This window comes from Fusarium oxysporum, chromosome XII, assembly GCF_013085055.1.
Source record: "Fusarium oxysporum Fo47 chromosome XII, complete sequence".
In the NCBI taxonomy this organism is placed as follows: domain Eukaryota; kingdom Fungi; phylum Ascomycota; class Sordariomycetes; order Hypocreales; family Nectriaceae; genus Fusarium; species Fusarium oxysporum.
Window position 1 is genome coordinate 944387 of NC_072851.1, and position 27438 is coordinate 971824.

The 27438-nt window shown below is 48.5% G+C and overlaps 12 protein-coding genes and 2 non-coding genes across 14 annotated transcripts; 7 read left to right on the top strand and 7 right to left on the bottom strand.

The window, feature by feature from the left end:
* Nucleotides 1-222: 222 nt before the first annotated feature.
* FOBCDRAFT_t298 lies at nucleotides 223-294 on the bottom strand. The gene has a single exon. It is a non-coding gene; the product is annotated as a tRNA-Arg (tRNA).
* FOBCDRAFT_234309 (HAD-like domain-containing protein) lies at nucleotides 294-1454 on the bottom strand. Its single transcript, XM_059609965.1, has one exon. It carries the CDS (start codon nucleotides 1352-1354, stop codon nucleotides 635-637), a length of 720 nt encoding a protein of 239 aa, XP_059468175.1. The 5' UTR covers nucleotides 1355-1454; the 3' UTR covers nucleotides 294-634.
* A 110-nt stretch (nucleotides 1455-1564) lies between these two features.
* FOBCDRAFT_193256 (uncharacterized protein) lies at nucleotides 1565-3723 on the bottom strand (the record flags this gene model as incomplete). Its single annotated transcript, XM_059608745.1, has 4 exons — nucleotides 1565-2601; nucleotides 2655-2704; nucleotides 3051-3243; nucleotides 3300-3723. The coding sequence occupies 4 exons, from the start codon at nucleotides 3721-3723 to the stop codon at nucleotides 1745-1747; spliced, it is 1524 nt and encodes a 507-aa protein (XP_059468176.1). The 3' UTR covers nucleotides 1565-1744.
* Nucleotides 3724-6354: 2631 nt separating this feature from the next.
* On the top strand, nucleotides 6355-7776 carry FOBCDRAFT_193260 (Metallo-dependent phosphatase-like protein). The gene is made up of 2 exons (XM_031193541.3): nucleotides 6355-6523; nucleotides 6574-7776. Exons 1-2 carry the CDS (start codon nucleotides 6373-6375, stop codon nucleotides 7731-7733), a joined length of 1311 nt encoding a protein of 436 aa, XP_031030162.2. The 5' UTR covers nucleotides 6355-6372; the 3' UTR covers nucleotides 7734-7776.
* A 17-nt stretch (nucleotides 7777-7793) lies between these two features.
* FOBCDRAFT_234312 (major facilitator superfamily domain-containing protein) lies at nucleotides 7794-9918 on the bottom strand. The gene has a single exon (XM_031193542.3). It carries the CDS (start codon nucleotides 9505-9507, stop codon nucleotides 8008-8010), a length of 1500 nt encoding a protein of 499 aa, XP_031030163.2. The 5' UTR covers nucleotides 9508-9918; the 3' UTR covers nucleotides 7794-8007.
* Nucleotides 9919-10078: 160 nt separating this feature from the next.
* On the top strand, nucleotides 10079-10162 carry FOBCDRAFT_t287. Its single transcript has one exon. It is a non-coding gene; the product is annotated as a tRNA-Tyr (tRNA).
* Nucleotides 10163-10404: 242 nt separating this feature from the next.
* FOBCDRAFT_265916 (uncharacterized protein) lies at nucleotides 10405-13693 on the top strand (the record flags this gene model as incomplete). The annotated part of the gene is made up of 5 exons (XM_059611369.1): nucleotides 10405-11162; nucleotides 11324-11664; nucleotides 11723-12420; nucleotides 12544-13467; nucleotides 13515-13693. The coding sequence occupies 5 exons, from the start codon at nucleotides 10405-10407 to the stop codon at nucleotides 13584-13586; spliced, it is 2793 nt and encodes a 930-aa protein (XP_059466381.1). The 3' UTR covers nucleotides 13587-13693.
* Nucleotides 13694-13792: 99 nt separating this feature from the next.
* On the bottom strand, nucleotides 13793-14636 carry FOBCDRAFT_282248 (necrosis inducing protein; the record flags this gene model as incomplete). The annotated part of the gene is made up of 2 exons (XM_031193545.2): nucleotides 13793-14243; nucleotides 14317-14636. The coding sequence occupies 2 exons, from the start codon at nucleotides 14634-14636 to the stop codon at nucleotides 13793-13795; spliced, it is 771 nt and encodes a 256-aa protein (XP_031030166.1).
* Nucleotides 14637-16042: 1406 nt separating this feature from the next.
* Nucleotides 16043-17684, bottom strand: FOBCDRAFT_209276 (uncharacterized protein; the record flags this gene model as incomplete). Its single annotated transcript, XM_031193546.3, has 8 exons — nucleotides 16043-16251; nucleotides 16332-16411; nucleotides 16462-16558; nucleotides 16623-16832; nucleotides 16888-16995; nucleotides 17048-17241; nucleotides 17299-17453; nucleotides 17499-17684. 8 exons carry the CDS (start codon nucleotides 17682-17684, stop codon nucleotides 16043-16045), a joined length of 1239 nt encoding a protein of 412 aa, XP_031030167.3.
* A 953-nt stretch (nucleotides 17685-18637) lies between these two features.
* Nucleotides 18638-20526, top strand: FOBCDRAFT_324812 (uncharacterized protein). Its single transcript, XM_031193547.3, has 3 exons — nucleotides 18638-20005; nucleotides 20077-20228; nucleotides 20300-20526. The coding sequence occupies exons 1-3, from the start codon at nucleotides 18675-18677 to the stop codon at nucleotides 20455-20457; spliced, it is 1641 nt and encodes a 546-aa protein (XP_031030168.2). The 5' UTR covers nucleotides 18638-18674; the 3' UTR covers nucleotides 20458-20526.
* Nucleotides 20527-20944: 418 nt separating this feature from the next.
* On the top strand, nucleotides 20945-22411 carry FOBCDRAFT_324813 (pyridoxal phosphate-dependent transferase; the record flags this gene model as incomplete). Its single annotated transcript, XM_031193548.3, has 1 exon — nucleotides 20945-22411. One exon carries the CDS (start codon nucleotides 20945-20947, stop codon nucleotides 22382-22384), a length of 1440 nt encoding a protein of 479 aa, XP_031030169.2. The 3' UTR covers nucleotides 22385-22411.
* Nucleotides 22401-24151, top strand: FOBCDRAFT_234319 (uncharacterized protein). Its single transcript, XM_031193549.3, has one exon. It carries the CDS (start codon nucleotides 22802-22804, stop codon nucleotides 23975-23977), a length of 1176 nt encoding a protein of 391 aa, XP_031030170.2. The 5' UTR covers nucleotides 22401-22801; the 3' UTR covers nucleotides 23978-24151.
* A 95-nt stretch (nucleotides 24152-24246) lies between these two features.
* FOBCDRAFT_234320 (mannosyltransferase putative-domain-containing protein) lies at nucleotides 24247-26408 on the top strand. The gene has a single exon (XM_031193551.3). The coding sequence runs from the start codon at nucleotides 24745-24747 to the stop codon at nucleotides 26326-26328; it is 1584 nt and encodes a 527-aa protein (XP_031030172.2). The 5' UTR covers nucleotides 24247-24744; the 3' UTR covers nucleotides 26329-26408.
* On the bottom strand, nucleotides 26409-27332 carry FOBCDRAFT_171768 (ribonuclease T2-like protein). The gene is made up of 2 exons (XM_031193550.3): nucleotides 27073-27332; nucleotides 26409-27019 (listed from the first exon to the last, which is right to left on the bottom strand). Exons 1-2 carry the CDS (start codon nucleotides 27293-27295, stop codon nucleotides 26451-26453), a joined length of 792 nt encoding a protein of 263 aa, XP_031030171.1. The 5' UTR covers nucleotides 27296-27332; the 3' UTR covers nucleotides 26409-26450.
* Between the last annotated feature and the right edge of the window lie 106 nt (nucleotides 27333-27438).

The following is a 27438-nucleotide window of genomic DNA, read 5'->3' on the forward strand; positions in this document are numbered from 1 at the left end:
AGTGTGATCGTGCAGTCCAACATGAGTCTAAGATATCAACGAGTAAGTTGTATCTTCCAATTCTGTCTCGTAGGTAACAATGACTCCCGAGAAGCTCAAGGAGGGCTTGCCCCACAATAATGATGCCCTACCATGCCGAACGATGCCGCAGAGTGTCGTGAATCTGCCAAAAAGTCAAAAAGTTCATCAAACACGTCCTGACAAACCAACCACCAAAAGGTTCGATACACCAGGGACTCGAACCCTGAGCCTTAGTCTTAGGAGGACTACGCGCTACCATTGCGCCAGCGCACCGGAGCTATTTTTAGAGGTACTTATGTCATATTTGCAAATATGTTGATGTTAAAATTGGAGTTTTAGGTTTGCGCCACCACGTCAAACTTTGACCTCAAATTGGAGTATTCAAGCAATAGGCTACTTGTTACCGGTCAGTTTTAGCTATTCTAGACTCCTGAATCAGTATTCTGTTTATCTGATGCTGATATTGAATGTCGTGCGTATACCGTCGAACTCCACTGTGGACCGAGGTATAAGTGGCGTGGAGCCTACAGCCTAAACATTGATCAAACTGAGAAGGCCAATACTTAAATTGACACAGTTTGAGATTTGCCAATTTGCCAACGCCAGGATATCCTCAAGATTGCATTCTCTCAATTGTGGCAGGCAACTCCTCCATCCCCTCCAGGAAAGCACCAAACTCTCCCTTCACCTTCTCCATATCCTCATCAACATCATCCGTCCAACGATGAATGTAAATCGTCTTGATTCCAACATTTTGAGCTCCTCTCAGATCGTATGCGTGAGCCGCAACCAACACAACTTCTTCAGGTTTGAGCTTGACGAGTCGCAACGCCTTGTTGTACGCCTCGGGATCTGGCTTGTACGTCCCCAACAGTTGGCTGGAGAAGAGCATATTGAAATTGAGCCCAGCGAAGCGAGTTAGGTCTAGCTGCAGACGTGTTGTACCATTGGCGTGAACAAAGACTTCCAGACCAAGATCGTCTCGGATCGACTGAATTGCCTTTCGAACTTCTGGCCAAGCTGGTTGAGAATGCCAAGCAGTAATCAACTGTTCTTTGATTGGCGCATCGAAATGTCGCTTATGCTCTGGTGAGTCTTCCAGTACGTTGTCAAGCACGCGAATGAGCGTGTCATCTATGTCTTCAGGTTCAAGCTTTTGAGCAAGGCGCTCGCTGTTGGCGATGAAGTAACGTCTCCGCCATTCGAGAGCGAGTTTGGAAGCTTCGGCTTCAGGAATGGCGGGAGGTAGAGCCTGCACGACACTCCTGTGCCAATCAAGACATGTCCCCATGAAGTCAAAGAAGACTGCTTTTATCTTTGTTGGTTGCGACATGATGCTGAAACTTTTCTAATTGCTGCAAGGATGCCAAGGCTAGTGGAGAGAATTTAGCATATAAATATTGGAAGTGCTGCGCATGATTGTTGAAGATGCTCGCTTATGTTATGACGTGATTAGAAATCATGAAACGGCCTGCTTATTTCGCTCACGGCGGTACGCCCTTTAGATGATTGGCTGCATCATAAATTGTGGTCTGCCAGTCAGCTTAAGCTCGGTACGATAGGATCAAAGACTTGGAACAGCATCAAAACTGTCGATAAATCGAGGCCTCATTGGAACTCTAGTCGCGGGTCTATCAATTAACACGAACTCGACATGAAAGAATTATCCATGTACATATTTCTTTATGACGAACTTAGATAGACCACCATGGTAGAAATCAGCTCATCCACTTGCAAGAACTGGAGGTAGAGACAGCTGGTGGTTCTTGATGATAACATCCCATAGCGCCGATAGCTCCCCACTTGGAAGTTTGTCATCTTCCTTGATCCTTCGAATGTCATGAAAGAAGTTGTCCCCTTCGGCTCTCAGAGTCCTCGGTATCGTCTCCATATCAGGAAAGTTAAAGAACGCCACGATGGACACTTTGACTTCATTCCCACTGATATCAACATCGTGAAAAGTCGGAATGAACTCATTGGCCCAGCGGTAGAGCGTTGAGCCACCCATCATGATCGTGCCTCTGTGTCCAGGAAAGCGCACGGTTCCATCGAGGTCATAGACCCGAAGTCCTGGCCCGTTTGTGATGAGGGCAGAGAGGAGGTTGCCATCTGGATGAAGGCCAATGCCACCAGGAGCACCAGCATGAGGCGTGTACTTGATAGCACGATAGCGAACTGTACATCGCTGTACCAAGTTTGGGTCAATGCCAACAGCCATACTAGTCGTCACCAAAGCACTGTCGAGCGCGGACTTCAGACAATGTGCCGATTCTCGAGTTCTGGCATCATGCAACGCTTGAAGGCCCGTAAGGCCATCTTTGAGATCACCATCAAATTTGGCAATGTCGGTCTCAGAGTCCAAGAAAGGATGGCCAATGCCCTGACTAGCAAACCAGCAGGACTTACGCCATACCACTTTCTTATCAGTACCCTCGTAGGAGAGCGAGTGATCGAGATCGCTGAGGTAAGAGCCGAGGTCTTGCATTGCTTGTTCAATGCGTTGTTCTTCTTGGCTTCCCCAAGGGACTACATATTCTTTGCCCGCCCTGAAGGCAGTTTGGATGGCATGGCTTTCTTTTGCTGGGTGGACGTCAGCTTTCTGAACCTCAGTGATAAACTGATGCACCACCTACACATTGCTCCTGTTTGAGAAGTAATTGGCTGATCGAGGCTCGCATGATGGCTAGAGCCGGGTGTCATAGAATCGAGCATAGACATGGTTATGTTGGGTGTGATTGAGGGAAGCTGGTATGTCCATCAACGTCCAGCAGATAATTGTTTATTTATTCCTGCTAGGCCCTGCTCACCCTAGTCTTCCACCACCCCGCCAAGTGTCATTATCGTCTCCATCCGAATGTATGTCTCACTGCATTCGTCTACCCAGTCCCATTTACTTTCGGCACAACGCCACACCGTGACGATCGTGGAACTATACTGACCTGCCGGTCTCCCCGAATCACACATGTCATTTTACAGCTACATACGTGTCTACTCTGTGTACCGTGAACCCCGCGTTCGGCGTTTCTTACTGTGCGGCCTCGGCGATCTCTTTCAGTACCACGTCGATGCTGTCCATTGTCAGTGACCGTATGTGTACATCCCTGCTTTTGAAGAGTTCTGCCAGTCTTGGACAGTACTTTTCTAATCCCTCTGCTAGTTGGGCTCTGGACAATGCCTGTCCATTGTCTGGTAATCCATATTGAAGTAGCCAAACTTGCTTGTCTGGAAAATCAGTTGTCAGCTTTGAATAATCTGAGATTATGTCTCTCGGAACTTACCACTTCTGAGACTCATCTCCCATTCCCATCGATGAATGTCATCTGGATTCGTAAACCTGTCCCAGTCGCCGGGGGCAGCGAGAATAATGATTTGAGACACAGATAAGAATGTGTTGGAAATCCTCTTGGTCACTTCCCCGGCTTCCGTGCTTCTTGTCATTTGGTGTTGGTCGAGCCATATGCGACGGCTCTTCTTTTCGATCATTTCAGCGACCAAACGCGCCATTACTCGGCCTCTCTCGTATAAATCTGGTGATAGCCATCGGTAAAATATGATATAGTCATATGCGTATGTTGATTCCACGCCTGAATCGCTCGTGTCAGTTAGGAATCTGAATCGTGACTGACAATTGGACTCACTCAGACAGCCTTTGGACAATGGTAAATGAGCCTCCACGGCAACGGCTGGCTTGACACTCAACATCTTAGCCTTATGTTATCCCAGACCTCAAAATGAGTAGCTTCCAGTGCGTGTATAAACAATGGTAAACGCAACCTCATCCCATAGAGATTGAGGCACAAAACAGATGTTTAATACTCTTGTCCGTCTTGAGTTCTCAATTTCTCGATGTCTCTTTTCTTATACCACTGCCCTACAGTAAGGTACACAGTACATATGCCGGAACCAAGAAACTTCACAGCCGGCATATGCACTGACTTCTGCAGCCTCAAGGTGACAGATCATTGCTTATTCTGTGACATCATTCCAATCCCCGTTTCCCCCATCCAATCCAGTAGCGAAAATGGAGAGTACGGGATAAACATGTCTCAGCTGCACACGATCTTTTACCGCTTCCAGGCTGTTGTCTTACGCTGTACGCCAGCCACTTTCAGGTGGACGGGCCAACCCGTGCATTAGTGTATGCAGAATGCCGTACAATGGGTAACGCGTAGTAAACTGAGTTTGTTTTGTGGAAGGCGGGCTACGGAAGCTAAGAGATCTGCAAACTGTATCTGAGCGCTTTGCGGTGTAGGGTCTAGGTGGAGGAGACGGACTGTCGATGGATCTCAGAGCTTCAGCTTTAGTGGGGCAATGTGAACCAACTATTTGCAACTTGGCAGAGCCAGGAGCCAGGATCAACCGCATCTTGCCATTGTAGCTCTCAACTTGGTATTCATTTGAGAGTTGAAGGGAGAGTTTTGTTTGTAGATTCTGCCTATATAGAAGTGTAGGAGCGCAGGATCTCTGAGGAAAAGAGGCATTTGTAGGTGTTTTCGTCGTGGCATACTTTAGGGTAGCACCTCATTTCTCACCATGATCTTCATGGACAACCAATGGTCGTACGTGTAGGATGAGTTGAGGACGTGACTGCTACAAATGCCATAGTACCTATTAGATAGCTTTATTATGAATGGTTGTGGAAATTGGCTGGAAAGAAAGTTTTTGTGATAGCGTGATGAACAGCACTTGCGACTGAAGCTTTCCTCGGGACATTTACGGTGGTCATCTCGGAAGATGTGTCTTTCCGGCCAAACACCCTCGAGTCATTTGACTTGAGACACATTGACGTGTCACAGTCATGCAAATTTTACCGCACAGGCAATTTATTGACAAGCTAGGTTCTCCCTTCGTTGACACTCTTCTCCCGATGCCAAATTGGCTGCTGAACCAAGTTCTCGAATTTAGTATATCACCACAACCCACGGCAGCGCAAATTTCCGGAATGTTTTTCGTGTTCTCAAACATAAAGGAGTGCGTTCTGTTCTCAATGGTTTCTCCCAATCATGTACGGCCTTCTCGCAGCCTTGGGTTTCTACCATGCAAAGCAGCTATAGTCAGCTCTGGGCCAGGATCAGGTCTCGACGCTCAAGAATAACGCTTCAGCAGTCATTTTGACCGCTTGCACGATCGCCCGACAACTGAAACAAGGTTACAATTGACAAGCACTCGGTGTCTCAGATCATAGGCTGTTTCCCAAGACGTCATCAATCTCAATCTTGAGGCCTAGGTAAGCATTATCTAGTCCAGCAATTAATTCACCGTCGCGATTTTGCAGATTCAAATGCTGGACTCTCGAGTGAACTTTCGGCATTTCTCATTTACCGGTGTCGGTGACTGCAGAGTGAATCAGCTCACCAGAGGCGTTTGGAAAGCAAGAGTCTCCTCCCTGCAGACGGTGGAATCAGACAAGGGCAAACAACTGCCAAGGAAACAGCAGAAAAAGCTGGTAAAACACAAACGCTCGATGCAGACACGGTCTGGTCTACGGTATTAATCCCACTCACTCAAGGTTGGATAAGCTTTCATCACGCGAGTCAAAACCATCACGGAAAGTGGGCGCATGCTCAATTACCGGATTCGGCCTCCAATCATCAGCTGAACTCAAGTTCCCATGTCTTGAACAGAGCTTAGGTAATGTTGACGCAGAGACTTACGCGTCCAATAAAGCGATTATTGCTCAGAAAATTCACGGATTTCAAGCCTACACTCCTTTAGATTTTGCTAGCTCCGCGGGATGACGAAGGTGGTCGGGTCAAAATGCGCGCCCACTTCTCGGCTCGGAGCCGAAATCGATCGGTGCATCAGACCTGAAGTGATTGAGTTCGGCAGATGGACATAGATATACCTGATCAACAGGTTTAGTTGCATCTGAACTATAATATTCGTATCAAGATAGCCTCTCTCTATTCAAGACAATGCATCATCGGTGCCCAATTCACTAGACTAGCAACATAACTTACAGGCCTCAGAATGCCTTTCCAAACACTCACGTCTTTCCGGTTACTTGTTTTTCTCTCCCAGCTAAACCGTTAGGCCCATCGCTGCAGATTTCAGAAGAGCGCCACTGTCTCCCTTGCTGGGCCTACGCGCCTGACCACGACGACCTGACACGATGTCGCATGCTTTCCCCTCTTTAACCTCCGTGCGTCGTCCAGGGCTAGACTGATTAGGTATCGTCGAATAGTATTTTTCTTTCCATTCTTCTAGGGATGACGCATCGATGTGACGATGCTTCGTTTCGAGCACTATCTTAAAAATGCTGGACCGCCGATATGTCGACCAATTGCTTGGCCAGGACTATCGTGACTTACTTCGTTTACTGTCGCCATTGATATCGTCAATTAGGACACCATGAATATGATACGGAATACTGTTGGCTTAGCTTTATTAGCTGCTCTTGGCTATGCTACCGATGTCAACAACACCGATCTCGAGCCATTGCGGTTTACCAAGAATGGTACTTTTCAGATCGCCATCTTCTCCGATATGCATTTTGGACAATGTGAGTTCTTCAATTGATTGGCAAGAATTGCAACTGACCCTCGTCTATAGACGAGTCGTCAACAGGTCCTGAGCAGGATCGCAATTCTGTTGAAGTGATCCGCAAAGTCCTCGACTACGACAGACCTGATCTTGTCGTTCTCAACGGCGATCTCATCAATGGAGACTCAACATTTGCTCACAACAGTACGCATTACGTTGACATGATTGTTGAGCCAATCGTCAACCGCAGTTTGACCTGGGCATCTACATATGGCAACCATGATCATAACTACAATATCGCTGGCGATGATATCCTCAAGCGTGAACAACTATTCCCTGGAGCACGCACGCAGAAAATGGTTAACAAGAAGTTATCTGGCACAACAAATTACTATCTGCCTGTTTACCCCTCGGACTGCACCAATACTAGCGATTGCAGCCCCAATCTCATTTTATGGTTCTTCGATAGTCGCGGCGGTAATTACTATCAGGGATCTTATCAACCAAACTGGGTTGACCAGAGCGTTGTGGATTGGTTCAATGAAACAAGCATCGAATTGAACGACAAGTACAACAAAACCCTTCCATCACTCGCATTCGTCCACGTCCCTGTCAACGCCACAGTTGCACTCCAAACAGAGATTGGCATCCGAAAGAACTACCAGCCAGGCATCAATGAGGATCCTCCGGTGTTTCAGCAAGGAGCAGGATGGTGTGAGAACGCAGATCCCAATGAGACCTGTGATTACGGAGGCCAGGACGTGCCGTTTATGGAGGCTCTGGTCACCGTTCCTGGAGTCATCGGATTGTTTTCTGGTCATGATCACGGAAATACGTGGTGTTATCGCTGGGATAGGAAACTCGAAGGAATGACTGTCGAAGGTAATGGTATCCACCTGTGCTATGGACAGCACTCTGGGTACGGTGGTTACGGCGATTGGATTCGTGGTGCACGAGAAATCGTTGTCACGGAGGATATGCTGGAGAAGGGCGACGTGGAGTCCTACATTCGTCTTGAATCTGGCGATGTTGTTGGGCGGGTGACGTTAAACTCGACTTACAACGACGACTATTATCCTGCTACGCCGAACACCATGACCTATATGTCGGAGGCCTTGAGTGGTAGTAGTAGCGCTGATGAAAGTGCTGCGGGGAGCGTTTTGTCAGGGTCTGAACTTATGGCGGCTGTTGGAGGTTCATTGATTGCGATTGCTTGGCTGTGCTTTTGATCTTGAAGGCGTTGTTTAGATGATTAACGACGATATGGATACCCATGTTCTTTTATATACCATAAATCAATTCTATAAACATGACAGAAACCCCGAGTCACACATGTTGTCTCTTGACTAATACCGTATACTCGTAAATGTCATAAACCTTGCATCCATAACAGTATTTGATTTCTATATAACCAGCACCTTGAGGTCAGAGTGCATCACGCCGTACAATCACCTTCTGCTTCGTTTGTTTGCTTAGTGCCTCACTTCCGCGTAACCTCACCCATCACTTTCGATGCTCCTGGGAACTGTCACTCTCGATCGACTGCCGCAACATCTCCACATCCTCTTCATCAATAGACTGCCCTCTTGGCACTGACTCCTCATGATGAGTCTCATGGCTATGCAATCTCATGTTCACAAACATGAACCAGAGACCCAAGTCATACATGATTCGCAAGATGCCGCCAACCATGAAGGCAATCCAAAATCTTCCAGATTCAGCAAGTCCTCCAGTCAACGAAGGACCAGTAGCCATAGCCAAAGTTCGAAGTGTCGAGGTGATTCCCATGACAGCAGTGCGCTCTTCAGGCTTGACAACAGCCGCGATGAATGCTGCCCTAGGTGCTTGATCCATGTTGTTGAGGCCCATACGAATGAAGAGGAGTATGACTGTGACAACGAGACCACTTGGTAAAGGGAAGAACAGAACCGAAACTGAAGACGGTAGATGAGTGAACACCATGGTGTTGATAAGACCCAGGTGACGAGACAGAGGCCCCGCAAAGACTGTTGAGACGGTTGCCAAGACCTGGGCAGATGAGAAGATATTCCCTAGTGTAGTCTTGGATGGTGAAAACTTGTGATCGAGGAAGTAAGTCGTCAGAGATTCCGAAACCATTCCATCGGCCAGAGAATCGATGGTCAGGAGAAACCATAACCGGTGCATGACAGACCTGGTACCGGAAGAAACGCTTGAAAAGCGACTCGCTGGCTCATGAGGATTTGATGTCATCGACTGTCTTCTCCTCCGAGCATCTTCCTCTTCCTCCATCGACTCGCGCAGAAGTCCTTCAGCTAGTTCGTCGGAAGCTTCTGAAGAGTCATCGTGATGGGCTTCCGTCTTGTTACTCATGACAAACGCGAACAAGACATTCAGTGCACCCATCAGGATGTACACCCAGAAGGTCGCGTGGTATGCTCTCACGAGATTCCATCCCTCTCGTTTGGTCATGTTTTCGACAAATCTCCCTGCCAATGCCGCACCCCCTGCAGCGCCGAGACTCGAACTGGTGATGTACCAAGCCAAGACATCAGCTCTCGTTTTCGGAGTCGTGATGTGAGACAGCATAGACTCCTCAATGGCTCGGAACGGACCAAAGTCGCTTCCGCTCGCACTGACGACGCCGACGACAGCAGCGAATAGAAGAATCCAAAAGTTCTCGAAGACCGAGAATATCGCACCTGAGACAGCCATCAAAAAGCCACCCGCAACCAATACCCTCCGTCGACCAAGCCCATCGGCCATGAGCGTTACAACCAAACCGAGCACAACATCACCCAACAGCGTCAAACTCATGAACAAGCCGATCCTGAAATCAGAAAAACCCAATTCCGAAAAGAACTGCGCTATCGTAAGCGTAACAGCCTTGAACGCAAACATGCGACATGTCCGTGAGAGAATAAGTAGCCAGGCATCTCTACCAGCATGATACACAGCTGAGATTCCAGACTCGTGGTACAGCCAACCAGCTTTTTGACCGAGCGAAGATCGTTGCGTGGCCATTGCAAGAGTAATTGAAGTTGAGAGAGAGAATATGATCGCGTGCTCAATGCGATATGATATGGATTGTTGCGGGGTGTCGCCGATCGGACTTATCGGCACCGTGATCGGCGGTGTTTTTCACCGAGTTACTAGTTCTGGCATCATTGTGACCTCGCTACCATTTTCGCATTGGGGAATGAGTCAGCGTCAATAGGAGGGAAGGGGATTTCCGTGAAGTTTCGGAAGTGGTATTCGGAAATGGAGCGGAGATCGAATGGCGATGAGGACGTTGCATTGCTATTGACGTGAAAACCTTGTTGCGACGAGGTTACTTCGGTGAGGCTACATTCAGAAGGTTGATTACGCATGGATCGATGAGACTAGTAAAGAGATAGCTAACAGGAGTCGCAGTGTCGTATCAGCTGACTGTCCGTTAAGCATAGAAATGCCGGATGGGATCTAAAAGACTGAAGCTGTTGCAACATGGCGACGGTGGATGATCAGAATGCTCAGTTCAACTGGGTGCAGTTTCACATTCTGGGAAGATTGTGGATCGAGTTTGCAAGCTTGCTGTCAAGAATCCAGACCTTCTCCCCGAATAGCTCAGCTGGAAGAGCGTTCGGCTGTAACTGATATTGCCACCGAAAGGTCACTTGTTCGATCCAGGTTTCGGGGATTCAATTTTTTGCCTTTTTCTTCTTTTTTGACGCTGTAATATACGTGCGCATCATTGTTCAACCTCGTTACCCATTTGATCTAACCAGTCAGTTCAGCTCTCAGTCAACATTTAAGCTGCCCACGAAGCTCTTTGGCGGCTTCAGCCCCCCGCAATAAGTTTAGCGCACCTCACCACTGAATTGCTGACCCCGCGATGCTTGGGTGCCCTTCAACAATTTGTCATCGCCCATCATCTCGCCAATGACTTCCCCCTCAGAATTACCTGCTTGGTACTATCGCGTTTCTGAGGCAGTTAAAAAGAGAAATGGCGTTATACTCTGGGACTTTGATGAAGATATCTCCGACCTTGATGAAACCAGCCCAGACGAAACCATAGCGTACAATGGACCTGATGCTGCAAATTACCATTACTTGAGAGAGAAGCGGGAGGAACGCAAAAGAGAGCTTTTCCAGCGCAAAGAGATTATCAGAAAGCGTAAGGAGGATGCAAGAGAGGAGGAGAAAAATAAGGTCGAACAAGTGCGGGCAGCATATGAAGCTTTTGAGATTTCCGTGTCCAGAAGCGAATCAACTCAACTAGGACCTATCGACAGCCAGTTCGATCTTTACTGTATGGACTACTTTGACTGTTTTTATGATCCCAGTCCGCATGGCTACCAGAGGAGATACGTCAGGTTCGAATACGGAGATAGAGGCGAGGTGCACAGCGATGATCTTACCGGCCGGTTCTGGCTCAATCCGAAGGTCGACTTTGAACTTGTCCCATTCAAAGCCCCGGAATGTTCAAACCTTAAACATCATGAGATCTACACCACCGATGGCAGATTCTCTATGATTCTGCAATTCATTGGCAAAGATCACTTGATCCTCAGAGCAAGCCGAGATCTTGTCTTCTGGGGCACTCCGCAGAATTCACGAGGCCCTGAAACGTTCATATTCATGGGTGTTCGCAATGATTGGGGGAAGCAACTTCAGGCGTTTGCAAGAATGTTGCACCCGTGAGAGAAGCTTTCATAGGTCAGCCAGTATGATGGGGGTTTGCGCCTGACGTGCTTCGCCTCACTCGTCCTCTCAAAGCTCAACTTCTATCGTGTCGCAAAGGCTACAGACACAATTTGCAATCATTGACAAATATGTCGACTCCAACCTCTCCATCCAGCGCTCTTGCACCGCCCACGACATTTCTCTCGGTGCAAGACGGAACCCTCTGTGAATTTTGTCGCGATGACGAGCTCATTCAGCCAATCCGAACCAGAGCTCTCTCAGATCTCATTCAATCCTCGCGTTACTGCGAACTTTGTGTAAGGTGGCTTAGGGTCCTAGAGCATTCTCGTCAAAACCTGAATGTTCGAGGCCAAGTTGCCGCACTGAGACAGCGTCCCTTAGAGCAAGACGTCGATGATGTGACGCTTATGTTTCTGAGTTCTCCAGAACGGCCAAAGGTTGCATGGCCGCACATTGGACATGTGTGGGCGGCTCTCGATACGATCGATATCGATGGTTAGTTTGGGTTTGGACGTCCGATGTGAGATGCACCAGAGCTGACTGGTGAATATAGATGCGGAAGACATTAACCTGAAGCCGTTGCCTGGATCGGATCAGGGCGAGACTACTTGGAAATCAGTCAGAGAATGGCTTGATCGATGCGACAAACATCATAAAGATTGCAAACATAAGAAGACATCCGCCTGGAAGCCAACTCGACTGATGTACGTCTGTAATACACAGGCTGCGCTTCAAGTCCGCCTAGTCGAGAGTCAGGATATACCTGACGGCGCTGAGTATCTGACCCTGAGCCATTGTCAGAGTGCAGGAAGCACTCTTCAGCTTACTCGCAGCAACATCGAAGGCTTCAAGTCCTCAATTCCCGTTGATGAGCTCTCCCGCGTCTTCATCGATGCATGTAACACTGCCAAAAGGCTGAGTCACGAATATCTCTGGATCGACGCACTCTGTATAATCCAAGACGACCCTGCAGATTGGCAACATGAAGTTGGTTGTATGGCTTCCACCTACGGGAACTCATGGCTCAATGTCTCAGCTGACGGACATGATGAGGCTGGCCACGGGCTCTTCTGTCCTTCTGACAAACGAGCCGGCCGCCCATGGTACCCAGTATACATACATAGTGAATGGGGCGATGGATTTCCTAGTAATTATTGCATATCCGAGTATCACAACTGGTGGGAGCGCATCTCAGACTCGGAGTTGAATCGAGGAGTCTGGGCTCTCCAGGAGCGTGTTTTATCGCCAAGGGTACTGCATCTGGGACTTAAACAAGTTGCTCTCGAGTGTTCCTCGAACGCAGTGTGCGAACGACTGCCATATGGTGATCCGACGATAAGACATGACACTGCCGTATTGACTTAACTGAAAAAGTTTGTTCTCGACGCACGAAATAGAAATCTCTCTTGTCTAACTCCTGAGAATGCTTTTCGGAACTGGAATCAAGTAGTTCAAGCTTACTCCCAGGGACAGCTCACGGTTGCGACAGACAAACTTATTGCACTATCAGGCCTTATTGATGTGCTCTACCCCGTCTTTCAGCATATGGTGGAGTCAGAAGATCAAGTCGAAGATGGCCATGGAAGGCACGGTACACAAACTCAGGTGGATTCATCCTGTCATAGATCGCCAGGGCTTTTCCTCGCTGGACTATGGCGGCCATATGTCGAGAGACAGTTGGTATGGCGAGCAATGCCACACAAATATTTATTCGAATATGATGGAAACTCAGCTTCTGCACCTGGGAAACGTTACGACGAGTACATTGCTCCAACATGGTCTTGGTGTTCTGTCAAGGATGCTGTCATCGAACCGCAGGAAGCGAGTTCGGTGGATATTTACTTCACCAAAGTCATCGATACAAATATCGTCCCTCACGGGAAGCTAAATCAAGCAACACCTTCGAGTGGCTTGAGGTACTGCTCCTCCCCTGGTTCGTTTCTCCGTCTGCGGTGTTCTTACCTACCCATCGTCAAATTGGGGCCGGTGAGCGGCATGAAACTTATGGACTTTAGAGCCGCGACTCATGAGAGAGGCCGGAGTGATGAAGCAATCTATGTTCAAAGTAAACACTACTGGGATGTGGAGTTTAGTCAAGAGGCTATAAACTGCAAGTCGCCCATTGCGGTTCCCGTCTTTGCAAACATGTCGTACTTCACCAGCCCTGTACATTGCCTCGTCCTAGACGAAAGGCAGGGTGAGAATGGGAACCGATGGTATATACGAGTTGGAGCTTTCGTGATCACTCATCCTGAGGATGTGCAGAGATTTGGAAGGGGATTGAGGACTTTGATCAGCGTATGCCGGAATAGTGTGAGAGGCATGATGGGCTGTATAGATTTAAGGAACTGGAGAGGATCAAGTCTACGTATATGAAGACGGCTGAGGTTTTGCAGCGGGTTGTTGAGATCAGGTAGCATTGCTTCTGCTCAACTCATGATGCTAAAGCGAACGTCGAAGGGCTCTGAATGTACACTGCAGGGTTAAGTACGTCCAGAAGGTAACAGAACAACAGATAATTTACTCGAGGGGAAAAGTCTCCATTGATGCATTCAGCGAAGTCAATAACGTTCAATAGTAATGCTAAATAGTAGTAAGCAAGGGTTCCTGGTCCTCCCCATCTTTACTCGTCCTTGTAAGGATCGAAGCCCTGAACACCATCACCAGCAGCCGCCTTGAGCGAATCACCAAACTCATCATCCAGCTTAGGTCCAACACCACCATTCCAGTTCTGCAACATCTTGTCTCGCAGACCAACGTCAGGCCAGTTGTCCCAACCAACAAGAGGAGCTTTGAAGAAAGAACCAGTAGGGTTTTCGGGGTTGGCCTGGTCATCGTCGTTGGCAAAGCGGTAGCAGTGAGTTCCGGCACCGTCCTTGTGATAAACGAGAAGAGGGGTGCTTCCGTCGCTGGGGAACTCGTTGCTGGCGCCGTCGTATTTGCCGTGGCAGGAGGGTGCGACGCGGACGACATTGTCGCCTTGGGTGAAAACGACGATGTTCTCCCAGTCGTGGCGGTGACCTCCGAGAAAGCTGCCACCAACGGCTTGGTCTTTCTCATAGTAGGTCTCATACCTTTAAGGTCCAATGTTAGCATGTATACTGAAAGGAAGAAGCCCTCGTGTTGAGGCCGAGGAGAAAGACTTACATAATGGCACAGAAGCCATTGTTGCAGCGCTTGCGAGAATAGGTGTTGCTGTTATCAAGCTGGGGAGGATCACGACAGTCTCCCTGGGGAGTACCAGTGGCTCCATGACCAGGGTTCAAGTTGCCATCAGGGTCAATGGCGGCGGTCTGGTAGCAGCCGTCGCTGTCGAAGTCAAGAGCAGGCTGGAACTTGTTCTCGATGTCAGAAGCGCCTCCAGGAAGGGCTGTGAGAACGTCTCGCTTGGAAATAGAAACGGGAGATGCCTGGACTGATGCCATGGCACTCAGGAGGGCGGCGGCGGTGATGAGCTTGTTCTGCATGGTGGCTGTTGAGTTGATGTTGTGATGGGAGATGAAGATGGTGATGAGATGGAGTTAAACTGATGGTGGATGATGCAGTATTTATACTTGTCTGATGCTCTTGGAAACAGGTTCGTGTCTTGAACAGATCAACATTTTACATCTCAACACCTTGATCGCGGCTCGTCCATGGGGGTTCAGCTCAAATGCACATCTTGGGCAAGGACTTTACATTCATGTTGATCATAATCTTGTCAGGAGCTTACTCGTCATAAGCACCAACGTCGCAAGAAACTTATGCACTTTTTCGGGTATGTCACTCAAGATCACCTGCCGGCAGTGCTAGCGGATACGATTTGTGTGCTATGATAGGCCAGTCAAAGTGCATCCTTCCAGTCTATTCACTGTACTTTTTTCTCGAAGGATCGTTTCAGCACTGCCTGCTTGAAGCGGGTTGGAGAGTCAATTACATCATGGCTCTTTCTCTGCTGCAGAGTCGGGTTTTCCATGCTGAAGCGGGTTGAAGCCAAGACTGATCGACAGGCACGTGGGTCGATGGAACGTTTGTGAGGCTGCGTTGGATTGGGGGCAGTTTTGCTGCTGCACTGTTTATCATAAAAGCTATCATTAACAATAAGATTATAGGAAGTCTTAGGGACTCCAAAATGATAAAGAGTCCATAGTTTTAGATTGATTTTGCATCAATGGCAACGTTGCCTTCGACTCACTGTTGTCGAAGCTGTTGTATCTTCTTTTCTGTGCATACCTTGGTGTTAGTGGTCTGCTGTACGAGCAACCCTGCCTTACAAACTGATCTGACGTCAGAAGTGAGCTACATAGTCAAAATAGGCAAGTCGTGTTCTGTTTCAGCTCCACTCCCTCGCTGATCAGAGGCATTGGATGTCACTCTGCAAGGGGCCTTTTTATCCCGTTCCAATTTGGACTAAACACGAAGGATGCTAACATTCATGCATAACCCTAGACCAACGGCAAACAGATTTATTGTCCGACGTCACAATCAATGCCACGATCATCGGAGGATTCTTTTGTCGTACCAGGCAGAGATGCTTCAGTCAGCATCCCCCTGACTGATCGGCATCAGCTGCACAGCCCTGTGCGGGATCGGCAAAAACCTGGATGGATGCTCGGGGCCGAGAGCTGTGCCGCCCTGTATCACGATGTAACCCATGGTGATCCATCACTAAGCTTAAAGCTTGATAATAACAGCATCCTAGCTTATTCTGGTAATTCAGTTACTATTCCATGTCTATGCAGCTCCTTCGATACGCAGAAACTTGTTATTTTGAGCCATGAAGGATCGTGTCTCCAAACCTCGTAAAAGTGCCAAGCATCAGTAGTAGGTCTGGAATTGACGCTTCACTCTGAAGTCAAGACCCCGTGCCGAGGCATCGGATTATGTCAATAGCTCAACTTAATGGTGCTCCAGAAGCAGCAAGAGTAGCATAGAACAGTTTTGTCCTCCCCATGATAACCATGCGTCCTTTGCCAGCGAATTGAAAGTTGGCTGCATTGATTCCTGTGTAAATCTTTCCAATGAGCTTTCCGGAACGATTCCAGACATGCACGCCATCGCCGCAGCCCGCATAGACGTTGCCTTTGGAGTCGCAATGAATTCCTAGAGTCAAAGCAATCAGTATACTTTTAGTCTTCCGGGACGAGATCTGCTGGCAGTAAGAAAGAACTAATCAAGCTTACCATCTGGTAGACGAGCTGCTGTGAAAGCAAACGTCTTGCGATTCTCCCATGTACCATCTTTTTGTACATCGAATCGGTAGCTGTTATCGCTATCAGAAGTCTGGCCGTTACTACTAATCTCAAGGCTTACATAGAGGCGGGACGAGTGTAGTTATGCCCGAATAGTGCGTTGCTTATGCCAGTATCTGTGACATAGGCGTGCAGGCCATCGGGTGAGAAAGTGAGGCCTGCCAACCCCTAATCGTCAGCAATCAACTCACATGAATATAAGGAGAATTTGCTTCGCCTCACCATTTGGAGCGACGAAGCCATCCGCAACAACGGTTAACGCTCCAGTATCTGGGTCGAAACGGTAGACTTGGTTTTGCAGTCCAGGCTCGGGGCGGAAGTACTGCCAGTAGCCGTACATGGTATCTGTGAAATAGATATCGCCGTTGCGTGGATTGACGGAGACATCATTGAGAGAGTTGAATTGTCTGCCAAAGAAGTTGTTCACAAGTGCTACAGTGACGCAGTCAGTAGTTTCCACAGCGCAGAGATTCGAGTGAGTCCTTACTTGTTGTATTATATGGCGCTTCGGAATTCATCAGATACAAAGCGGAAGGTATCTTCTCGCCTTGCCCTTCGCCTGCGAAGATGATCTGACCCTTATAGTTCGTTCCGCCTGCGAGTTGTGAGCATGTGGAGACTCTCTAACATCTAGGAACTATACTTACCATTAGGGTTTATGACTTGTGGATTAGAGTCTACAACAGTAATCTTGACTTGACTCTCCGTGTGCGATCCATTCTTCAGAGCTTCAGCTTCGGCCAAAGAAATCTTTTGGATGACAGATGACTTTGCAAGTCCTGTTCCAGCATCTGGATCGCCTGCGTTCTGCACAAAGAAAACTTCTTCAGTCGGAGGGTTCCTATATAATTGCGTGTTAGTTGTTGAAAGAAAATGCTAGGCCGTGGGGTTTACGAACCATACAACAGCTTCATGGAAGATGGGATCTTTTTCTGAAGTGGCGAGCAAGGTCAAGGTTGGATTGCTTCCAATTATATTGAGGAACTCTGCATCATAAACATGAAATGGCCGTTCAGTAAGGGATTCATAGGTAACTCCCGGCCAGAGGAACCTCTATCACGGTGTCAGCGCAGGTCAGACATATTTGTGCTAACTCACAGTTGTAGCATTAGCTTCTTTCGGTGGAGGGACATGCTCCAAAACATTGAAGGTCTTCTGGTTGATTATCTGGGCCGTAGCTGGTAGCTTGGCAGGGTCGATGGCAGTAGGGTTTGCCTGAGCCTCACCGAAGAGGCCAAGGCTATAAGGAACCAAGACACCAATAGCAATTACTCCAATGGCCATAGTGGTAGTATTCAAGAATGAGCTTTTCTGTGCTTTGCTGGTTCCTTGTCGTCCAGAGCCATCTCGACTCTTTATTGTCGACGTACCCCGCTTTGTCGACATTTGTGAATCCTTGCTCTGACTCTTCAAAGGTTGTATTCGGGATCGCGCCAATTGATCGGCATGAACGAGGGACACTGATGATGCAGGACAGCTAGGCTTTTCCGTGGATGCAGCAGATGTTCGTCCAGGTAATCTCCCAGTCGCTGTTGCACAGAAGTGAAAACAACGCGGATGCGACGATACTGCGGGGAAGCTTGATGGGGGTCAAGGAGAGATTGTGAACTCGAGAATGTTTCACCAATGATTACCAACTATTGGGCTTCCATAGATATCAATATGAAATGAAGAGCGTGAAACAATGCCATGAATATTGAAGATAGATTCGAGGTTCGTTCGGTCCATACGGAAAAGCCCGCATTCCGACTGCCGAACCGAACCAGCGGAAAAAGCAAGACCGGGGCATTTCCGACGAAGATGGACCCTACATAGAGAGGCTAGCGATGTTTCATTATATCTAACATCGTATTTTAGATAACATTGTGTGCTGCTACACCATCCTGAAATATTGATCTCTTCGCTATCGCTAGTTGTTGTCTTCATTGATGTTCATTGACATCCTCTACTTAGCATGTGTCCACCCACTGAAGCAAGCTGACTATACACACAAGGTGAGAATATGGCGATGCGGTCAAGTCTCATGGCTCATCGAGGACGGGAAGCACGCTCAACGAAGCGCAAGGCTTCCATACTGGTATGGAACGGCAAATGACACGATTCTCTACAGTGGGGTACTGAGGCACGTCGTGAGAATTTAGTCTCTTCTTGGCCCTGATTCGACAACATAAGCGACGATCATGGCGCAGCGAAAAGAACAGCAATGGGCGGGGTGGATGATGTTGACTCCAACATCACATTGCTCATCTCTGCACTCTTAAATAAAACAGCATAATGCCCAAGGTCTCTCCATGGAAGCAACGAAGCGATGGCCTCTGGAGCCGGCCGCTCATCGGACCTGAGCGCATGTTCGACCAGTGGCTCGAGATCGATGGTTGGACTGAATGGATGGGCGCTGTCATCTTCACAATTGCTCCGTCTTACACGTCTCATCTGAAAAGCAAAACCAATGTTGAAGCTTGGTTCAGCAAAGCGGTATCGCGTGTTTGCCTTGAGAAGCCTTCCCTCCTGGCAGTCATTGAGCGTGGCCAAGAAGAGTCGGCGGTCGCCAAGTCTCGAGACTTCGTTTACCGTCCTCTCACTTCAGACAGCGACTTCTCCGAGAGGATCAAGCAGAGGACTACCGTTCTGCATACCGAAAAATCAGCTCAAGAGGGCTTGAAGTTGCTCACTGACGACTTCTACTCGGCTCCGGAGAAACGCATCAGCCTAGAGCTCGGAGACCATCTGATCCATGTATCCCTCGTTTTTTCGTCCGCTGAGGCGGGGACTTTTGCCCTTGCAATCCGCTACAATCATGCATTGAACGATTTCTGGAGTGGTGCGGCTATTCTCAACAAACTTCTTAGCAAACTTGCAGACGGCCTGAGTACCACCCAAGTGCTATCGCTTTCATACAAAAATGCATCTCACTCTTCTCTACACCCTTGCTATCTCGACTTTCTTCGTGATCCTATTGGAGACACTCCGTTGGATGCCGAGTCTCAAGAAAAGACAGCGCAGCTTCTTGGCGCCAATCTCAGCAATATCACGCTCTGCCCTATCTCGCAAGAGCCGGCAAAAGACCGACCTGACACCGATTATTCTGTGAGAAGGCAGGTTCTGTCGCAAGGGACCACACAAAAGGTCTTTAAGCTCTGCAAGGAGTATGGGGTTACTGTGACGGCACTATTGACGGCATTGCAAGCGCTTGCACTCCTCAAAACCTTTCCTCCGGAGGATGTGTCACGAACCACGGCGGCACCTATCTGTGTGAGCAACAGGCTGCGGCAGACATCTTTCGGTGGCAATCAGGATCGTTCAGCTTCTTCGAAGACAGCATTGAGCGAGATACGTCAAGAGGCAGCCTACATCGGGCCCGTCATGGCGACTACTTTCCTTGTGTCTCCCTTTGACGTGAGTCCATATCTCAAGAACCAGGACGCGTCTATCGGGGACGATAACTGGAGGAAGATTGTTTGGGAAGTTGCCCGAAATGTTGGTCGAGCGACCGATGAGGCGGTCAAGAGCAATCTGAGTGAACATGTGGATTGGACTCAAGGCCCAGCTGCCTTTGGGGGTGTTGCGCATGCAATGGAAGCGATGAAAGCCGGTCTACTGCCTTTGTAAGTCTCCCTGGCATTTTATCATCATAAATCTCTTGGCTAATCATTGCTTCTTCCAACAATATCGATAGACCGCCTGGCATGTTTACTCCTCTGTCATCAGCAGGTCTTTTGGACGGACATCATCTCCCAGGGTCATACGGGTCTCTAGATCCAAATGATAGGCCTGCACTGAATATTGACGACTTTTCGTTTTATTCACGAGTTAGCGACTTGTTTGGACGTAAGTGCAATATTCCTGCATCTCTCCACGTCGGTCTTGTTCTACAAAGAAACTAACTGATTCATACCCAGCTCAAACATGGGCTTGGACCTTCTCAGGAAAGCTCAACATAATTCTGGTGATGCCTGATCCACGAGTCCGTTCCGTTCCGAATATTGGTTGGTGGAATCTGTTCAATGAGATGATCGTCAATATAGCGACTGAGGGTTCGTCTGATGTTAGTGCTTAGTAGATGAAGCTTAGAATACAAACCGCCGCGCTATAGTGTTTCCATCACGTAGGGCGCACTTTTGAAGTCCGATCACTAGCCGGTGATATAGAGATATTTATCGTGTAATGGCGTAGCATTGGCGTAATCCCGTATGCATGATTGGCTCACCAACAGCATAAGGATCTGACTCAACGCAGCACTTGACAGCCAAGAATATAAGGTGCTATATTGGCTTTGCTACTCATCACTGTATCCGGAGTACAGGCTGCAATATCACTGGGGCGTCTGGGGAGATAAAGCACCATATGTGTCTCAGGACTTGGCAATCGAACCTTCGCTGTGGCGTCAACAAAAGGCGGGGAAGCTATCTCCGACTCAGTCAGATTTCGCGCCCTTCAAGTGTCTTCACGTAATACCCGCCGAGTCGCTCTAAGCCTCATTCAGTCTATAAGAGCGCGATTCCCAACACTCGAAATACTCGTCACAATATCCCCAGCGATTAAAGATGAACTCTTTTGATCCTCCAGACCAAGGTGCAGAGCTAGACTCTCTGAGCTCTTCCTTCCAAGCCGCATTTGATCGGGTCTTCCAGACTACCCAGAAGGTCAGCGAAGACCCTCTCTTGCGAGTAGCCCAAGGAACGGAGGTTTCTCAACTCAAAGCAATCAGCACTCCTGGCGATGCTCATTCTGTGCAGGCAGCCATTGAAGATGTATTCACCATCTCTGACTATCGAATGCGAACGAACCATCCCAAATGTTTTAGCTTTATTCCATCACCTGCCTCGCCACTTTCTTGGATAGGAGATTGCCTGTCGAGCGCTTTCAACTCCTTTGCTGGATCGAGACTGCAGGGCTCTGGTGTGGCTATTGTTGAGCAGACGCTGCTGCAGTGGCTCTCGGCCAAAGTTGGACTTCCAGATACGTCTGGAGGAATCTTTGTCTCAGGGGGCTCCATGGCAAACATGAGCGGCATGGTGCTGGCAAGAGAATGCATATTGGATCCCGATACTGAACATCTGGGCGTCGCGTATCTCTCTGATCAGACACACCATTCTGTCAAGAAGGCTCTTCGCATTATTGGTATCAAAAGAAGTCAAATACGTTCTGTTCCTACGAGCGGATCCTTTCAGATGGATGTGACCACTTTGAAAGATGCCATCAAAACGGACCGCGAAGCAGGACTGAAGCCTTTTGTCATCGTCGCCACATGCGGGACAACAAACACTGGAAGCATCGATCCATTGGAGGCGCTTGCCCAGGTACGCGATGAAGAGAAGATCTGGCTTCATATCGATGGTGCGTACGGCGCGTCAGCTTCCCTTGCTGCAACTCGAAGCTCTGTCGCCAACGGTCTTGGGCTGGCAGACAGTATTTCCTGGGATGCACACAAATGGCTGTTTCAGACATATAGCTGTAGCCTCATCCTTGTGAGAAACAAGATCAACTTGGTCAAAGTTTTTAACAACGACGGCGACTATCTTCGCGATGCGCTCGATGACGAAGAGATACCCAACTTTTGGAACCTTGGCATGGAACTAACGCGCCCCTCACGAGCGCTGAAACTATGGTTCACCCTACGAGTGCTCGGTGTGGAAAGATTTGGGACGATGATCGATCATGGGTTTCATCTTGCTGAAATTGCTGAGGCCGAGATTTTAAAGTTGTCGGATTGGGAAATTACAAGTCGAGCGAGTATGGCGATCGTGACCTTCCGATATGCACCTAAGGAAAAGACTGAGGAGGAGTTGGATGAATTAAATGCTGCGATCTCAAAGCATTTGGTGGAAAACAATGTTGGATTGATTTTGACTACAAAGCTACGAGGGAGAATCGTTCTGAGGATCTGCTCTATCAGCCCGGTGCTAGGCGGGGGCGAAATGGTGGAGGTTATTCAGCAGACTAACAAGGTTGCACAGCTCATTTCTAAACAGCGCAGTCAATAAGCGAGCATATTCAACATTACAATTCCAGATATCTCAGCAATTAAATCGATGTACAAATTGTCTCTTACAGCGCGAGATCTTTGATGATTCAAGCTGACTGATGATTATCTACGGGAATAACAGTGAATATGTCAGCTTACAAATGTTCAATGTTTCACCAGGCCCGCATTCGGAAGTTCCGGACACCGCAAATGTTCCGAAGTGCAGATGCCGTCTTGTTGAGGCCTTCAACCTTATCTCGGGTCTCAGAATTGCGCCATAGCGCGCGGTAGATTCCACGATATAAAATGGCCGGTTTGTCAGCCCCAGATGTGCCACAGACGCCAGCCAAGAACGCTGGCGTTTAAGCGAGTATTTATCTAGACTTCGCACTCCATCATAGTCTAACCCTCCGTGAACCTCGATCAACAGCACAGCATGTCAGTCACTAAACCCATCCTCATCTCTGGCTCTGGCCTCGCTTCATTGCTACTGGCGCAATCTCTCAAGCAATCCAAGATCCCTTTCAAGATTTTTGAGCGCGATGAATCTTTCATCTTTCGTGCCCAAGGGTACAGGCTCCGTCTTTCAGCGGAGGGCCTCGATGCAATCGAGTCTGTTCTCGACAAGAAGACGTGGCAACATTTCTGGTATGCCTGCGGCAAAACAGGCGGAGGTGGATACCGGGCATTCGATGCAGTTACTGGAGAGCAGACTGAGCATGTCGTCGGAGAGAATCTCTCGTCTCGAGATGGAAAGATTGTTGGTATTGCCAGAGGTGACATGAGAAGAATTTTCGCAGAGGGTTGCGAAGACTACGTTGAATGGTCGAGGAATGTGACGGGCTACGAATTAACCGACGACGGTGTTCGTGCCATCTTCTCTGACGGAACAAAGTCTATCGAAGGATCGCTGCTTGTCGGAGGTGAAGGCATCTACTCCAAAGTTGCGAGACAGGTCTCGGGCGGAAAACTTAAGGTTTACGACACTGGCGCTAGGGGTATTCACGGCCAAGCACCAACGACGGCATTCAAGCAGCTTGGCGAGGGAGTCTTCCGGCTACGCGACGATACACGGCCCGACGGTCAAGCATTTCTCATGACAAACGTTCGCTCTGGAGATATGGATAACCCAGATGTGAGCTTTGGCTGGACCATGGGCGGAGCACCAGGTGTTATTCGCGCGCCGAACGATAACTACGCGATTGTCGGAAAAGTCGCTGCCGATATCGCAAGGTCAATTGCTAAAGACTGGGACCCAAAGTTCAAGCCTCTGTTCGACAACATGGACGAGGGCGAAGCTGCGTTCTGGAAAATTACTTGCTCAACGCCATCGGGGGTACCAGAATGGAAGAATGAGCCGCGCGTGACGGTTATTGGCGATGCAGCTCATTCAATGACACCTGCGGGCGGACTTGGCGCTAACACAGCTGTTCGAGATTCAGCGCTGCTTGGACGATTGCTGCGTGAAGCTGGCGGGTACAGCCCTGGTGTCACAGCTGCTTATGAGAAAGAGATGAGGGTCTATGCTAGTGAAGCTGTTGGTCAGAGTTATTCCATGGCTACCGAGGGTTTTGGGATCAATATCGATGAGGAGACGTCCCCAATTGTCTGAAACGTTAATTGAGCGCGGGGTTTTGTTTTTTACGAGCGGGTTACGTCATGACGTCAGATTGAGAATACTCTCGCTTCAAGAGGTAGAGAACAATTAATAAAGATTTAAGGAGCAAGAAATACAGTCAGTTAGATAATATGCATATAAATAGACAGTGACACTAAACAAAATAAGCAGTCGATGGTTGCGGGACATCGGATTGTGGCATGGTATCGGGAAACGCGGCATTGCGTAATGCTCTGCTCTACGAATCACGTGAAAGCTGATGATCTCTGCACAGCCAACGCAGCTAACAGCTCCTTTCATTTTATTTTGATCTGACTGTCAGCAACGTTTCACGTTTCTCATCTGCCTTTTTCATTGTTTCTCACTTGTTTGTTTTGATGTATATACCATGATTCAAATCACATGAGTCTCTTGAGCTGTTGCTCCATGACTGGTTGATCTCCTACAAAGTTTACGACAAACCCCTCAAAAGGCGTCTCAAAACGTTACGAATCTACTCCTGGACCCTTCTCAAACATCATCCGACGCAAGAAAGGGGGGTTTTTGACACGAATTGACCATGCGCAACGACAATTGTTCAACGTTGCCAAGAAACTCGACAAGCTCCAATTTCGACGATACTCGTTAATTAACAGCAAATAACGATATCGCGCTGGTCTCGAGCCTCTACTCACTCGCTTTCTCCTACTGATATCAGTCAGCCATCAATTGGTATCCTAACAATCAACACCATCGTCAAAGTCGATTCCTCAACCATCGCGATGCTCCGGTCTTGGCGCGATGACGCCTCCAAAAGCGGGAAATGGGTCAGCGTCGTAACCGCGCGCCATCGCCTCGTCAAAATTCTTGGCGTTTTCATCTGTTTCATCTGCGCTCTCACGCTTTGGGAATTCTGGGCAGATCTCTCAGTCGCGTACAAAAGAGTCTCCTCACCAAGCCTCACCCAAACTCAATCCGACTCTTCAACCCCGCCAAATCCAAACCCCATCTCTACGAGCAGGCCTCAATTTACTGGACCGACTGAGCAGACAACGAAATTCTGGGAGAACCTCGTTGAGGAATTTTATGCGGCGGAACCTCATGGTGATAAGATCAAACCGCCTAATTCTCTATCGCGCGACAAGTTTGATCCCCATGGCTCAGAGGCGCAGACACACACGGACTGGTTGGAGGTATCTGATGAGGAAGTCGAGTCATTGAAAGAGAATCATGCAAGGTTTGTGCAAAGTCTTCGACACTTGGCTCCAAAAGTTCCTTTCAAACGCAACACCAAGGGCATTGTCATCACTGCCAAAGGATCAGCAGTTGGCGTTGCAGCGACAGCCGTGCGGATGCTACGACATGTTGGATCACGTTTACCCGTCCAGCTGTTTCTTGACTCGGCAACCGAAGCGGAGCATGAACAGTGCAACAAGACACTTTCCAGTTTGCAGGTGCAATGCTTGAACATGGACGATTTCCTCAAGTTGCCTGATACGACATCCATTAAGCAACCAACGATTGAAAAGTATCAGTACAAGCCTTTGTCGATTATCTTCTCCAGCTTTCAAGACATCTTATTTCTCGACTCCGATGCCTTTCCTATTCGAAACCCAGATCACCTCCTCACCGTGGAACCGTATAAGAGTCGCGGACTTGTGACCTGGCCCGACTTTTGGCTGCCAACTATATCGCCTCTCTTCTACAAGATCGCCGGAGCCAAGGCTCCCAACGTTACTATCGACTCCAGAAGTTCAGAGTCTGGAGTCATGTTATACAACAAAACGAAGCATGCAGACAGCCTCTTGCTCGCGGCATACTACAACTTTTATGGGCCAAGGTTCTACTATCAACTTCATTCGCAGGGTGCTTGGGGATCAGGCGACAAGGAGACTTTCATGCAGAGCGCATTGGTTCTAGGCAACCCCTACTGGCAGGTCACCAAGCCAGCTGCGCTAATTACCGATGAGAAAATCAACTGGGGGAGCGGTATCTGGCAGGCTGATCCTGAGCAAGACTGGAAGCTACAAACACAGAAAGGACGAAATCAAACAATCGTATCTACAAGGAAACAAAAGCTAAGGATAACCGAGGACGAAGTCAACATTACGAGTACAATGTTTGCCCATCTCAACAGAGTCAAATTCGATACTAGGCATCCAAGTCAGGTACTGGAAGACCTAGTACCTGAGCGTCCTGACGGGACTCTATCGCGACTTTGGGGAGACGATGTGGACAAGATCAAAGACGTTGCTGGATACGATCTTGAAAAGGCCATATGGGAGGAGGCCATCAAGGCTAATTGTGACCGAGAGTTGATGGAGGAATGTGACAGGATACGAAAGTATTACGAGGCAACGTTTTAGATAGGACGAGTCAACGTTCACACGGCCCTAATAATAATATAGATTTATTTTTATTGTCATCATAGCCTATTCAGAATACGTATTCATTCTCATTTTACAGGCTCCAAAGATATGCTTGTTGCTTACTTCTTAGGGGCATACTTGATACCGCTGTCCGGGCAAGAGCTCTTGCTTCCATCAGGCTCACTAGACACAAACTGGCCATCCTGGAGTGAGCCCTTTACATTGAAATGGTACCAAACCTCGCTCAAGGAGCCATTAGAGCATCCGATGGTGACACGAGCACCATGGTGTTCAGCCAAAGCATCCACAATCTCATCAGCAGTGTAAGTCTTGGTCTTGGAAGGCTTGATGCCAGCCTCAGCGAGCCACTTGTAGGTAGGAAGGGTCTTGAACAGTGAGATGGTCTTCTTGACGTAATCGGCGGCTTCAGCGCCGGTCTCGTAGTTGGTGTAGCAGCTTGGCTCAAGGGTGCTGATGCATGTGCCGTGCTTGTTGAACTCGTGCTCCCAGAGAGATTCGTCATTGCCGTCTTGGCTGACCCAGTACTTGTCCATGTAGGACACGGTCTTTTTGCCGAGGAACTTGGTTACGAGGTCCTTGATGTTGGTGTACTCGCGGGACTTGTCGCAAAACTGGGGATATGTGCCATCGCAGTAATCAGGCCAGAGACCGTGAATGGTCCATGAGTCTAGTATTCGTTAGTTTATAAAATTGAGACTGTGAGTTGTTGATTGAATGTACCATGAGGTCCTGCTACGGGGTCGCTATCCCAGAACTGAGTCTGAAGAAGCTGGCCAGCGGGGATGAAGCAGCAAGTGTCTTCAACAGCGGTAGTGTTGTGACATGACAGAGGAAGATCCTTCGAGCAAAACTCAGCAGTGGGCTTACCACCAGCAGAGCAAGACTTTGCCTGCACTCCAGCAAGGTAAAGCGCAAGGGGAATAAGGGCCTTGATGAACGTCATTTTGAAGCTTATAATTAAGATTGACCGACGAAACCGAATAGTGTTTACGAGAAATACAAGCGATACTTATATCCCACTACAAAATACACGTGGGAGGCAAGTGAAATGTTTATCCTCCCTAGTGTCGGACAAAGTCGACAGAT